This window comes from Acinonyx jubatus, chromosome D1 (genome assembly GCF_027475565.1).
Source record: "Acinonyx jubatus isolate Ajub_Pintada_27869175 chromosome D1, VMU_Ajub_asm_v1.0, whole genome shotgun sequence".
In the NCBI taxonomy this organism is placed as follows: Eukaryota; Metazoa; Chordata; class Mammalia; order Carnivora; family Felidae; genus Acinonyx; species Acinonyx jubatus.
Window position 1 is genome coordinate 3,742,615 of NC_069390.1, and position 11,849 is coordinate 3,754,463.

The 11,849-nt window shown below is 59.8% G+C and overlaps 1 protein-coding gene across 1 annotated transcript; it reads left to right on the forward strand.

The window, feature by feature from the left end:
- The first annotated feature begins 2,886 nt into the window (after positions 1–2,886).
- Positions 2,887–7,289, forward strand: FGF19 (fibroblast growth factor 19). Its single transcript, XM_053202601.1, has 3 exons — positions 2,887–3,304; positions 3,657–3,760; positions 6,596–7,289. Exons 1-3 carry the CDS (start codon positions 3,064–3,066, stop codon positions 6,908–6,910), a joined length of 660 nt encoding a protein of 219 aa, XP_053058576.1. The 5' UTR covers positions 2,887–3,063; the 3' UTR covers positions 6,911–7,289.
- The last annotated feature ends 4,560 nt before the right edge of the window (positions 7,290–11,849 follow it).

Here is an 11,849-nt window from a genome sequence, read left to right on the forward strand (position 1 = left end):
TGTACTTAAGAAGGCATGTTTGACATTGTAACGTAAATTTCTACCCATAAAGTGAAAAGAAAAACAGCTATTTTCATACTGTAAAGACTGGAAGTGAACGAGAACAAGATTTTTCTTGGCCGTTGGGACGCGCGTTTAGAAACAACGAAAATCTCTCATTTGCCACAGGAGCAGTTCGGACGAGCCAAGGGCGGCCCCAGAGAAAGCGTTTAGGGCAGTTGAAACGATCCCAGTTAACATCACAAGCCAAGCTCTGCTCGTCACCTGGGCCTGAGACCCCTGGGGCCCCGGGCGGCCTGGGCACCACAGCGAGGACGCCTAGATTCTTACTCCAAATGCCCCTCCACTCGGCGAATGAAATCTCAGCCGGGGTGGGTCACCTGGTTCAGTCACCACCAGAAGAATCCGCATCATCCCATCCCAGCATATTGGGGGCTGCGTGGTGTCCCCAGCAGGGGGACCTCACCTTCCCCCGGCAGCCCTCACCTGGAGCGTTGGCCGCAGCGCCCCCTGCTGGCCAGCACCGCCTTCCCTCTGCCCCTCTTGGCTTCACCGGGGTACCCGCAGACCTGCCGGGGCTCCCGCCCAGCCCACCTGGGTGCAAACACTTGCGGCCTGTCTGGACAAGCCTCAGTTTCCCCAGATGCAGCGTGGGTTCGTCACGCAAACTTTCCGATGAACTGCGTGGCGCACAGCAGAGACTTGGTGGATGGCCGCCACTCTTCACGAACCACGTCCCCGGTACTTTATGTCCACTCTCCCAGGCGACCCCAGGACAAAGCTCAGAGCGGCCACGTGGAGGCAACAGGCCCAGCAGGTCCCTGACCAGTCCAGGGAGTGGCCGGGCACGGATCTGTGGCGAAGAAGGTCCCACCCTGGAGCCCACGCCCCTGCTCGGAGGCCACAGCACCTCTCAGAGACCAGGCCTGGCCCGGATTTCCAAGCTTGATGGCCTGGGTTCCAATTCCAGGTCCACTACTCACCGGATGCCTGCCACTTTTCTGAGGCTCTCGTCTCCTATCTGTTCCAGGAGGCGGGGACAGAATACCGTGGACGCTCTTAGAGGGGGTTAAGCCGAGAACGCCCGCACTGTGCTTCGAGCAGGGCCTGGGCATAGGAAGCTGATGCCTCGACCGCCTTCCTGAACTCCGTGATCACTGTGGCCGGTCTTCCCACCGTGGCCCTAGGAGGGGCAGCAGAGGAGTGGAGGGTGGAGCCAGAGGCTGGTACCCCCCCCCAGACCGATTCGGGGGGCACCCCCCCCCCCAACGCAGCCTCTGCCGTCCTCCTCTCTGCCCCGCATTTATCCAGGATCTTTAAAACGAAAGCTGCAGGGGAGGGCAATTAAGTTTCATAGGGGCCGCTGTCGATTTAAGGCCACAGGGGGGAAGTAATTAGATTTAACAGAAGCCGTGGCTTTCTGAACCGAGGCACGCAGCGTGGGGGTCCTGGTCTAGAGAGCCTTTGAGATGATGTCTTCTTGCAAAGCCTCTCCTGGTGACATTTTCTGCGTGCGCCGTCATTAACGCCAGTCATTGGGGATTGAACATGGCCTTTACTCATTGAAATTCATTAAGCCTGGCATGGCTTTGCCTCCCCGTGTCTCTATCGTTTGCCCGCCCATTGCCTTGGTGCTGAGACAGCCCGGCCTCTCCCCAAAACTGGCGTCCTGGGGCCCCACACCCAGGAGCGTGGGGGTTTGGAGAGGGAACCGGGAAGCATGTGCGGAAGGGTCCCCAAGAGCACCCTCTCCTTCCCGCCGTGGCATTCTCTGGACGCTGTTGTCCTTTCTGCAAGCATCGTTAGAGCAAGTCTGCAGTTTGCAGGAACCACTTAACCAAGTGGCCCCAATTTCCCCTTCTGGTGCCGGCCCCCGTCCCAGAAGCGCCCCTCACCGCTGTTCTCCCCCCTCGCCTTCCTCCGACCGCGTTGTTCTCCCCTGGCCCCCCAAGACGACGCGCCCTGGCACCGGAGAAGGGCTCAGGGACCCGAGGACCGGATCAAGGACAAGAGGCACCCCAAACGCAGAGGGGCCTCCCTGCGCGGCGCCTGGCCCGAGCCGGGAAGCCCGAGTTTCCCCGCCCGCAGCTGGCAGGCCCCCGCGGAGGCGCCTCCGCGGCGACCGCTTCAGCTCGGGGCACCGCCGCCGCCGGCCCAGGCCGGCCCAGAGGCCGAAACCGGGCCCGAAGCGCCATCTAGCGCTCGCCGCGCGCCACTCCCCCATTGTTCCTCCCGGGACTCGAGCCCGGCCCCCCGTCGGGGGGCAATTTACCGGGGTAAAAGGGGGCGGGAGGGGGGCAGGGATCGCGAGAACATAAAACCAGGAAAACGTGAGCTAGTCCGAGCTGCAGGGGGAAATTCTAATGGACAGCTTTACATCTGGAGATATGACGGCTAGGACCGTCGCGGGAGGGAGCGGAGAGCAGGCTTTTAAGGGGAGAGCGCTCCACAGCCCAGGCGAGGCTGCTCCAGACCGGGAGCGAGGGATGCAAAACTCAGCTGGTCACGGGGTTCGGGCTCCCCGCTCCTGCTAACGCCCCGAGACGAGCGCGTTCCCCGGGGGAGCCGGGGGCCCCGGGGCGGGGCCGGGGGTCTCCTTTATTGCTTTATAAAACCAAACTCGCCCAGCCAAGAGCGACCTGGCCCCCGGCCCCGCCATCGCGCTGCGAGGAGGAGCTCCCCCGAACCCTCCGGTGAAGCGGGGCTACTCCTCCCCCCAGGTCCGGGAGGCCTGGGCGGGGTCACCCGGGCGGGGTCCGGGGAGGGGCTGGGGCAGGAGGCGGGGTGTGAGTGGGTGTGTGCGGGGGGCGGAGGGCTGATGCAATCCTGATAAGAAATGCTCGGGAGTCGCGGGCACCCACCCGCCGGGCGGGTAAGACGCGCTATATAAGGTCGCTGGCCTGGAGCCACCGCGCCGTCGGAGCAGGAGCGCTGAGCGCCCAGGCGCCCGGAGCGCACCGTTGCTCGAGGGACGCACCCCGTCTCGGCACGCACAGCCCTGCTACCGTCCAGCCTCCCGCACCCTCGCCGCCAGAACTGCGCCCCGAGCCCGAGGGAGGTGCCATGCGGAGCGCGCCGAGCCAGTGCGCGGTAACCCGCGCCCTGGTCCTAGCCGGTCTCTGGCTGGCAGCAGCCGGGCGCCCCCTAGCCTTCTCGGACGCGGGGCCTCACGTGCACTACGGCTGGGGTGAGCCCATCCGCCTGCGGCACCTGTACACCGCCGGCCCCCACGGCCTCTCCAGCTGCTTCCTGCGCATCCGAGCCGACGGGGGGGTTGACTGCGCGCGGAGCCAGAGCGCGCACAGTGAGTGCCCATCCGCCCCGGCGCCCCTTCTTCCCTTTACGTCCTGCGGGGACCCTACATCGTGGCACCTCTGCGTTTTGCTCCCTGCCCGGGGTCCCTGACGGCGCGGGGAGGTGGGGGATGAGGGCACCGGCACGTGGACCCAGCGCAGCCACGCGTTATCCTTCACTCGCCACCTTCGGTTCCCGCACACCCCCCGCTCCCAGGAGCCTGGGTGCTCCATTCCCACCCCAGGGTCCCAGCCTGCACGCGGAGGTGGAGCGGGGAGGGCGTGGGCCCGTGCGCCGACCGCATCCACGTGCTGTGGGCCCAGAGGGTCCCGGCTACAGCCTTCTGCTTCCCTCACGCTCAGGTTTGGTGGAGATCAGGGCAGTCGCTCTGCGGACCGTGGCCATCAAGGGCGTGCACAGCGTCCGGTACCTCTGCATGGGCGCCGACGGCAGGATGCAAGGGCTGGTAAGTGTCTCCCCCCGGGGGTAGGCGCTGGGGCGCCGGACCTGCACCGGTCCCCAGGCGGAGCCTTGCTGGGAGAGGAGGGCGGTGCGCGCTGAATCGAATCCAGGGTTTCCTCGCTCTGGCCGCCGGGTCCGGCACGGAGCTCGGAAGGGAGGACGGCAAAGGGCCAGATTAACGGAAAGTGCGAATTCTTTTCCACGGAGGTTTACGGTCCTGGCTAGTGGCCACAGGGCGGATGAGAGCTGCCTTTGCATTTCCAATTGAGCCGCAGGCCGGCCCAGTAGGACGGAGGAAACGCGGGACCCGGCTTGCTTTGATATTAAACAGTGAAACCCACCTCGGGCCTTTGCAGTCTCGGCCTGCGCGTGGGTGGTCCTCGCCTCCGTTTCCTTCCCTACGCTGAGAAATAAAAGGAAGGAACGAGAAAGGATATTCACAACTTGGGTCTTTTTTTAAAAAGCCAATCTTCAAATGAGGCAGGAATAAAAAAATCACATCTGGGATTGGGAAGGTTTTCAGCTAATTAGTTTTTATCTGCTAGCAGTGTGGTTTCGGCGGACGCCTTGGAATCCCGTTCCAGTGGCGTGTTGGCCCCGGTGCGGGCTCACCTGTACTGCAGAGGCTTTGGGGGGAGGGCGCTGGGGGGAACGGGCTGGGAAGGCCCAGGTGACCATCGAGGTCTCGGGGCAGGAAGTGTGCGTTTGCTGGGTCCTGGTCTCTGGGAACAAAGGCGGGGGAGTTCAAAGGGAGCCCGCGCCCCTCCCGCGCCCCCGGGCGCACAGAAGAGGCTGTGTGAGGTCCCGGCCGGGCGCTGGGCCTCAATGCAGCCCCGCTGGGCCGGGGCCTCGGACGCTGGAGCGGGGCGGAGGGGGGCGGGGAGGCCGCGCCTCCCGGGATGCCCCCGCCCCCCAGAAAAGATGCAGAGGCCGGGCCTCCCCCGCAGCGCGAATCTTAATGGGGTCCGCCTTGTTTTGTGGCCCCGAGGCCAGTGTATTCCATCTACACCCAGAGTGCCTGCTTCAGGTTTTATGGCGGAGTCCTGCGGGAAAGGACGAGAGTGGAGGGAAAGAAGGGAGGTGGTCGCTTGCTGAAAGCTGACACCCACTCCAAACCCGCAGTTGCCACTTTTGTTATTGCGACAGTTGGGGGGCGGGGGTGGCGGGGAGTAGTGGCCTGAGGACCCGGGGGGCGCAGATGGGTCCACCCACCGTTCAGTCCAAGCTCGGGGGATGGGGGGGTGGGGGAGGGATGCCCCTTAACCGAAAATCCTGTTCTGCCTCTTGATCCCTTGTTTTTGTTTTTGTTTTATTTTTATTTTTATTTTTTAAGACAAATTCCGCTTTCTCCAAGAAACTTGAAGTCACTTCATTTTCTGTGCTGAGTAGAGCGCGGGGCGCGAGTTCCGCCCAAAGACCCAGCAGCGTTCGCTTTTCCTTCCCTTGTTTATTTATCGGTTCGCATTTCCCCGACGTCTGGTGGCTCTGTCCCAGTGCACGGGTCAGGGGGGGCCAGGACCTGTTGCTTCATTAGACTTGAGCCTTATCAGCGCCTTATCAGCACCGCACTCACTCACCTGCAGTTCAGCGACCTTTGTAGGCTTGGGCACAAAGGAGACTGGGTGCCTCCTGGGGTTGTTTACCGCCCAGCCCTCCTGGCTCCCCGCCTGGGGCTGTCCTCCCGCGTCCCCCACGGGGTAATGACCTTCCCCAGCTTGGCACAGGACTTGGCCCACCGCTGCCTCTCAGCTACCAGTGTTCTGGGACCCCGGGGGGCTGCTTTCTACCCTTCCCGTGGCATTTCCGGCCACCCGCTGGGTGCAGGCTCCATCTTGGGCCAGGGGGAGGGGGCTGCCTTTATCCTGATAATCCTGGCAGGCTGCCTGGAAGGCCCTCCCCCTCTGAATGAGGGAGCCCTGATGCTTCCTACCAGGGCATCAGACAAAAAGGCCTCTGGGTCGCCCGCTGTTACTCAGGCCCCAGTGGGGAGTAGATGCTTTAATCTGGGCCCCAGGTTGGCTTGGGACAGCACACCCACTTTAGCAGTGTCTCCCAAAGTGCTGGTGGATGCCCGGAACCTTTTGATGTTAATAGTTGTGCATTTAACGTAAAGGGTGAGGGGCCCAGTATACATATTGCACCTCCGATTTTGTGCATATCAGAACAAGACCAAGTTTAAGTGACGTGATTTAGAGAGAGATCCAAAGACCCATGTAACGTATGTACAGATATTGAGTATATACGTGACACGTATTCCTGGAGTCTATGTGTGTCGAAAAGTTATAAAGGTATATAAAACATCTATATGTATAAATTTATAAAGTATATGTGATATGTTCTATATTTAACATTTACTGTTATAATTGTTCACATTTATTTTTTTTTTAATTTTTTTAGTGTTTATTATCTTGAGGGGAGGGAGACACAGAATCCGAAGCGGGCTCCAGACTCCGAGCTGGCAGCCCGACGCGGGGCTCGAACTCACGAGCCGTGAGATCACGACCCGAGCCGAAGCCGGATGCTTCACCGACGGAGCCACCCAGGCGCCCCCTGATTTTTCACATTTATATATTAGTATACGCTCACTGTGTATAGTCATTAGTGTAATGCATACCTTAATAATACAAGTATATATTTGCATACATAATCATGGACTTTAGACACCTTCGTGCTTTATATAACCTCTAACTCTACGTGCAGATACATACGACCATCACGCAGACCCAAGTGGGAGTATGCACCACAAGTGCTCGCTTGTGCCCGGTTTCCCTGCTCCTTCTGGGGGTGGCACCCCCAGGGGGCACCCACGGGTGCTCACGGCTGTCTCTTTTCTCCCCAGCTTCAGTACTCTGCTGGGGACTGTGCCTTCCAAGAGGAGATCCGCCCCGACGGCTACAACGTGTACCGGTCCGAGAAGCACCGTCTCCCCGTCTCTTTGAGTAGTGCCATACAGAGGCAGCTGTACAAGGGCAGAGGGTTTTTGCCCCTGTCCCATTTCTTGCCCATGCTGCCCGGCAGCCCAGCAGAGCCCAGGGACCTCCAGGACCACGTGGAGTCGGAGAGGTTTTCTTCACCCCTGGAAACAGACAGCATGGACCCTTTTGGGATTGCCACCAAAATGGGGTTAGTGAAGAGTCCCAGCTTCCAAAAGTAACTGAGGCTCTGGCCTCCCTCCCTCCCTCCCCCGCCTGTAGAGGCCAGGACCCCAGACCTGGTGTGTTTGCAAACTGGGTTCCGGCTGTGCTTCTACAAGTACAACCCTGTTCCTTTTAGCTTTAGGAAGAAACGTAGAGAACTTGTACGTAAACAGAGTTTTACATTGGCTGTGCCAGCTCTTAGCGGATAGACTTGCATGATCGTGAAATTGTAAGCCCTCCTGCACCCAGCACCTTCACCATCGCTGGATGATTGGCTGTGGGGCCCTGATACTGCTTGAATATCTCCACGGACCTGGGGGCTCACTACCTTTGGGAAGGTACTTACCGCCAAGCTGAAATTTCCTGCGGTTCTTTGTCGTCTCCAGCGGGGGGGGGGGGGGGGGGGGGTGCAGCCGGAAGAAAAGACGCCATTTAGAACTCATGTACGGGTGATCAGCTTTGTGAAACCTTGGGAAAATTGGACTCCACCACAGGAGAATCGATGGAAGGTGGCAACTCCAAGGAGGTTCGTTGACTCTCCCCAACCGCCCCCCACCCCAGGACAGAACCGACCGACGGCCCGCCAGGCTTCAGGAACAGGGGGAGCCCACAGGCCGCCTCCAGCCTGGGTAAATCTTGAGAACTCCCGACCACGGCTGGTTCTGGGGCAGATCACCGTCACCAGACTCCTTGGCAATCTGCCCAGGGCACACTGGGAAGTCACTTGCTGCCCCCCGGACGGCCAGCGCCCTGCACGAACCCACCGCGTGCCGGGGCTCAGACTGGTTCCCCCAAGTGCACGGCCACCTGGCCACCTGCTCAGAGGGACGGGACGTGAGGACAGTGCCGGCAGCCCTTGCCGTGACGATGCGGGTTTCCACGGGATCCCGTCTGCTTGGGTCACATGGGTTTCCCACGAGCACCCCTCGGGACGGAAACCCACAGGCCTACCCCCTTCCCGCTCCCACACACGATGCCGTGGCTCTGGCGTTCTCTGCCCCCTTAAGCGCCGTGGGTACGGACCAGAGAGGAACCCACACCATCTTCTGGGGCTGCTTCCGTTTCCCCAGCCCCGTGCCGGCTCCACGTCTTGCCGTGCCACGGGACTCGACGGCCTCCCTCCTTAGGCAGACCGGCACATTTCATTCAAAGAGCCAGAGGAGGTTGGACTCGCAGCCCCGGATCTCGGCCAGTCACCTGCGGAAGCAGCCGGGGAGAGGGGGCCTTTCCCCAGCACTTAGTTTCCCACGCGGTATTTATGAGTAATTTATTTTGTTTGATATGTACATCTCTTTATTTTCTTACTTTATTTATACCGCCCCCCAAGTTGTATTTATGACGTACGTGAGTTTTGTTTTCTACATTAAAGCACAATTTGTACCAGAATTACATTTCGTTAGCCACCTGGGTGCCTGTGAGGAAGAGCGGGGGGCCGGGAAGGGAAGCGATCCCGGTGCTGGGCTCAGAGGACACGCTTCGTGCAGGGGCTACGTTTAAAACTGCACTTGGTACGGGAGCTCCTGGGTCATTGTCACCGTCCCCTAAGCTGAGGCTGGGGTGGGTTGAACAATAGGTTAAACCCAGAGGTGGAGGCTGGTTGGAGCCGGCTTCCCTTCCTGCCTGGGTGCCAGCCTCCTACACATTAGGGCAGCCACGGCGTAGGAGTGTGTGTGTGTGTGTGTGTGTGTGTGTGTGTGTGTTCAGATGCCTGAAACAGGCCCCAACTAGCAGTGGCCTGACTGTGTCTCACCCGCAGCATATTGACATTCGTGGCCACAGTATTCTCTGTCGGGGGCGGGGGCTCCTGAGTGCTTAGATGACGAACAGGGACCCTGGTCTCCAGCCTCTAGATGTCAGCAGCAACCCCTCGTTAGACAGCCAAAAACTGAAAGCGGTTGGCTGCATGTTTGGGGGCAAAATTCCCCTACCAGCCGTTCATCCTGGAGCAAATCCTCGACCTCTCTGAGCCTCGATTTCCCCACCTGTAAAATGGGACGAGGACGGGGAGAGCGGCGAGGAGGGGAACAGCCACGTGGTGGTGCCTGATGGGGACGAGGGTCCAGTTCAGTCCTTCAGCCCGGAGTTACTGGGCGGGCTATGTCGGCCGTTGCTGCCATGAAGATCGTGGTTAAAGTCTACCGACGCCTCTCACGCCCCTGGAGAGGGGTCCTCACTCTTGAACGTGACAATGTGGGCTGGATGACGCCTGCTGTGACCAGCAGGTAGCATCGTCTACCCCCTGGTTCCACAGGTGAGGGAGGACAGGACCAGCAAGGGAGGGCACTCATCCGAAGTCTCACGGTCCGGAAGCAGCATGGCAGAAGGGCTGCGGGGTCAGGCCATGAGCCCCCCGCTGTGTCACCTCCAGGAAGTCCGGCCAACCCTCAGCCTGCATCCTGGTGCGGCCGGTGAGATGAACCATGTCTGCACCGCGAGACTGTTGGGAGAATCGAATGGAATTATGTCTGCAAGATGCCTGGTATACGGTGGGCTGCCAGCCCACAGCAGCCCTCGCCAGGACTAGAACTCTTGGCCCTGGACGATGATTTCCACTGGCTCTTAAATCTGGTTGCACGTTGAAATCACCCAGGGAAAAATACGACAGCTAGGCCCCATCCTCAGAGGTCCTGGTTGAACCGGAATGGGTGTGGCCTGGACGCTAGGACTCTGTAAAGCTCCCCGGTGATTCAAATGTGCAGCCGAGAATGAGAGCCACGGGAAGACAGTTTCCATTTGATCCTTTGTGCTCCGGAGACCAATGCTTCAGGGAGAAAATGATGTGGAGTGTCCTCCCTGCAGCACAGCTGACAATAATGAGTAAATGCACAGCTTTGTAAACTAATTCACACTAGAGTGTTGATGGTTGGTACATTTTCACTGTCTCTGGAGGGCCGTCCATCCATACAAATGGATGACGTGGGCCCTCTGGCAGGAGACGAGGATTATTTTTCAAGGCTGCACCCTTGTACTCACCCCCCCCCCCCCCCACCCGCCTCTGCTCCACATTCAGGAAGGAGGGTTTGCCTTTTTGCCGCATCTCCCTTCCCTGCCTCGGACAGCGTTGTCAAAATGTAGCAAATAAACACACAGCAGCGCCCGGTTCCATTTGAATTTCAGACAAGCAACACATTTTTTTAGTATAAGTCCATCCCACGCAGTAGGAGATATACTTACACTAAGAAATGATTCACCGTTCACCTGAAATTCGGATTTAACCGGGTGCCCTGGATCGTACCCAGCAGCCCTCGCTTTAGACCCACCGCACCGACAGGGGGTCAAATGGCGAGAGAGTCGCGGGGGCAGGAAGTAGTTCAATTGGATAAGCCTGTCCAGGGATGAGATCCCAGAAGCGGGATCCAGAAGACTTCTTCCTTTGGGCTGTTTCCCCGCCTGTAAAGGGAGGATCCTTAGGTTATGTCGCTCTTGGGGGTGACGCACCTTACTGAACGGCCCCACCTGGCTTCGGGCGTGCTGCAGGGGGGGTGGCCGGTGGGGGGGGGGCGGGAACTGCTTGGCTTTTGGCGTCTTCTCCCCTGGAAATGACAGATGGTCCCCAGCAACTCCAGGCTTTTCTATCCTCCTGCAGCCTCAGCAGGGAAGACAGACGTCCTGTCCCAGCAACAGCTCCTACCAGGGTCCCAGAACCCTTCTGCTGTCCCGAGTTTATTTATTCCCCACCAGATCTCTGCGGCCCGGGGCCCGGGGGGCTCGTATTGGCCAGCCCTGACTCACCCGCCCCGACTGTCCTTCAAGAGAAAGGAGCCTCATGGTCTAACACGCTTAGCCCTGGCTTTACCAGTCTGATGGCCGCCGTTCCTTTCTGAGGTTCCGAGTCTTCTTCTGTTATTTCTTCAGAGAACCCAACTTTGCCGCCCTTTGGAGGCCAGGATGGCAACACCTTGTCCCGATTTCCCCTCCGTCTGGGCCGGGCCGGGCTGTGTTTCTCCTTCATTCCAGCCTGTCTGCGGAGGAAGGCTGGACTCCACCACTTTCCTCGTCCTCCAGCACCCCAAAATGTGACCGGATTTGGAGATGGGACCTTTAAACGAGGTGATGAAGGGGGCACCTGGGTGGCTCGGTCGGTGAAGCGTCTGACTTCGGCTCAGGTCACGATCTCATGGTTCATGCGTTCGAGCCCCCTGTCGGGCTCCGGGCTGACGGCTCCGAGCCTGGAGCCTGCTTCGGAGTCTGGGTCTCCCTCTCTCTCTGCCCCTCCCCCACTCATGCTCTGTCTCTCTCTCTCTCTCTCAAAAGTAAAGAAACATGTAAAAAATTTAACATAAAAGGTGATTAAGTCATGGTGACCTCATGAGAAGAGAGGAGCAGGACGCACAGGGAGAAGATCTGTCCTTGAGCCGGGGAGAGAGGCCTCCTGAGTGACCCAACCTCGGCCTTCCAGCCTCCAGAACAGAGACAACAAACGAGTGTTCGAGCCTCGCCCTCTATAGCATTTTGTCCCTGGGCTCGTAGCAAACCCCTGTCTGTCTCCATGTGGTCTGTTCGTGAAGACACGGTGAGGGGGTTTGAACCCGCCCCCGCCCCGTCTCTCCCAGAGCGAAGTCTCCCCGAGCAGGTTCCCTGCTTCCCCACCACCGGGCTCACGGAAGGCCCTGGAAGGTGTTGTGCTGCGTTGCAGGCAAGAGACAGAGTGCCCCGGGGCTCTGGCTCCGAGGCCTGTCTCCGGGACGTGCCCGCACGGTGAGGGCTGGAGGGACACCCAGGTGAGGCGGGCTCCTTTTTGGCCAGGTGGAGAAGGTAAACTCTATTCCTAGGGCCATGGAGGGTCACAGGGGGTCACCCGGCCCCGGGGATGCAGGTCCCTGGGAAGTGCCATCCGCCGTGGGGTGTAGAGCAGAATGGGGGACGTCATCGCCGGAGTCCCCCAGGCCACGTGGGTGGGTGGGGTGCGGTCTCTGTGGCAGTCAGGGCTCAGGGACAGCGGGGGGAGAGCGGGGG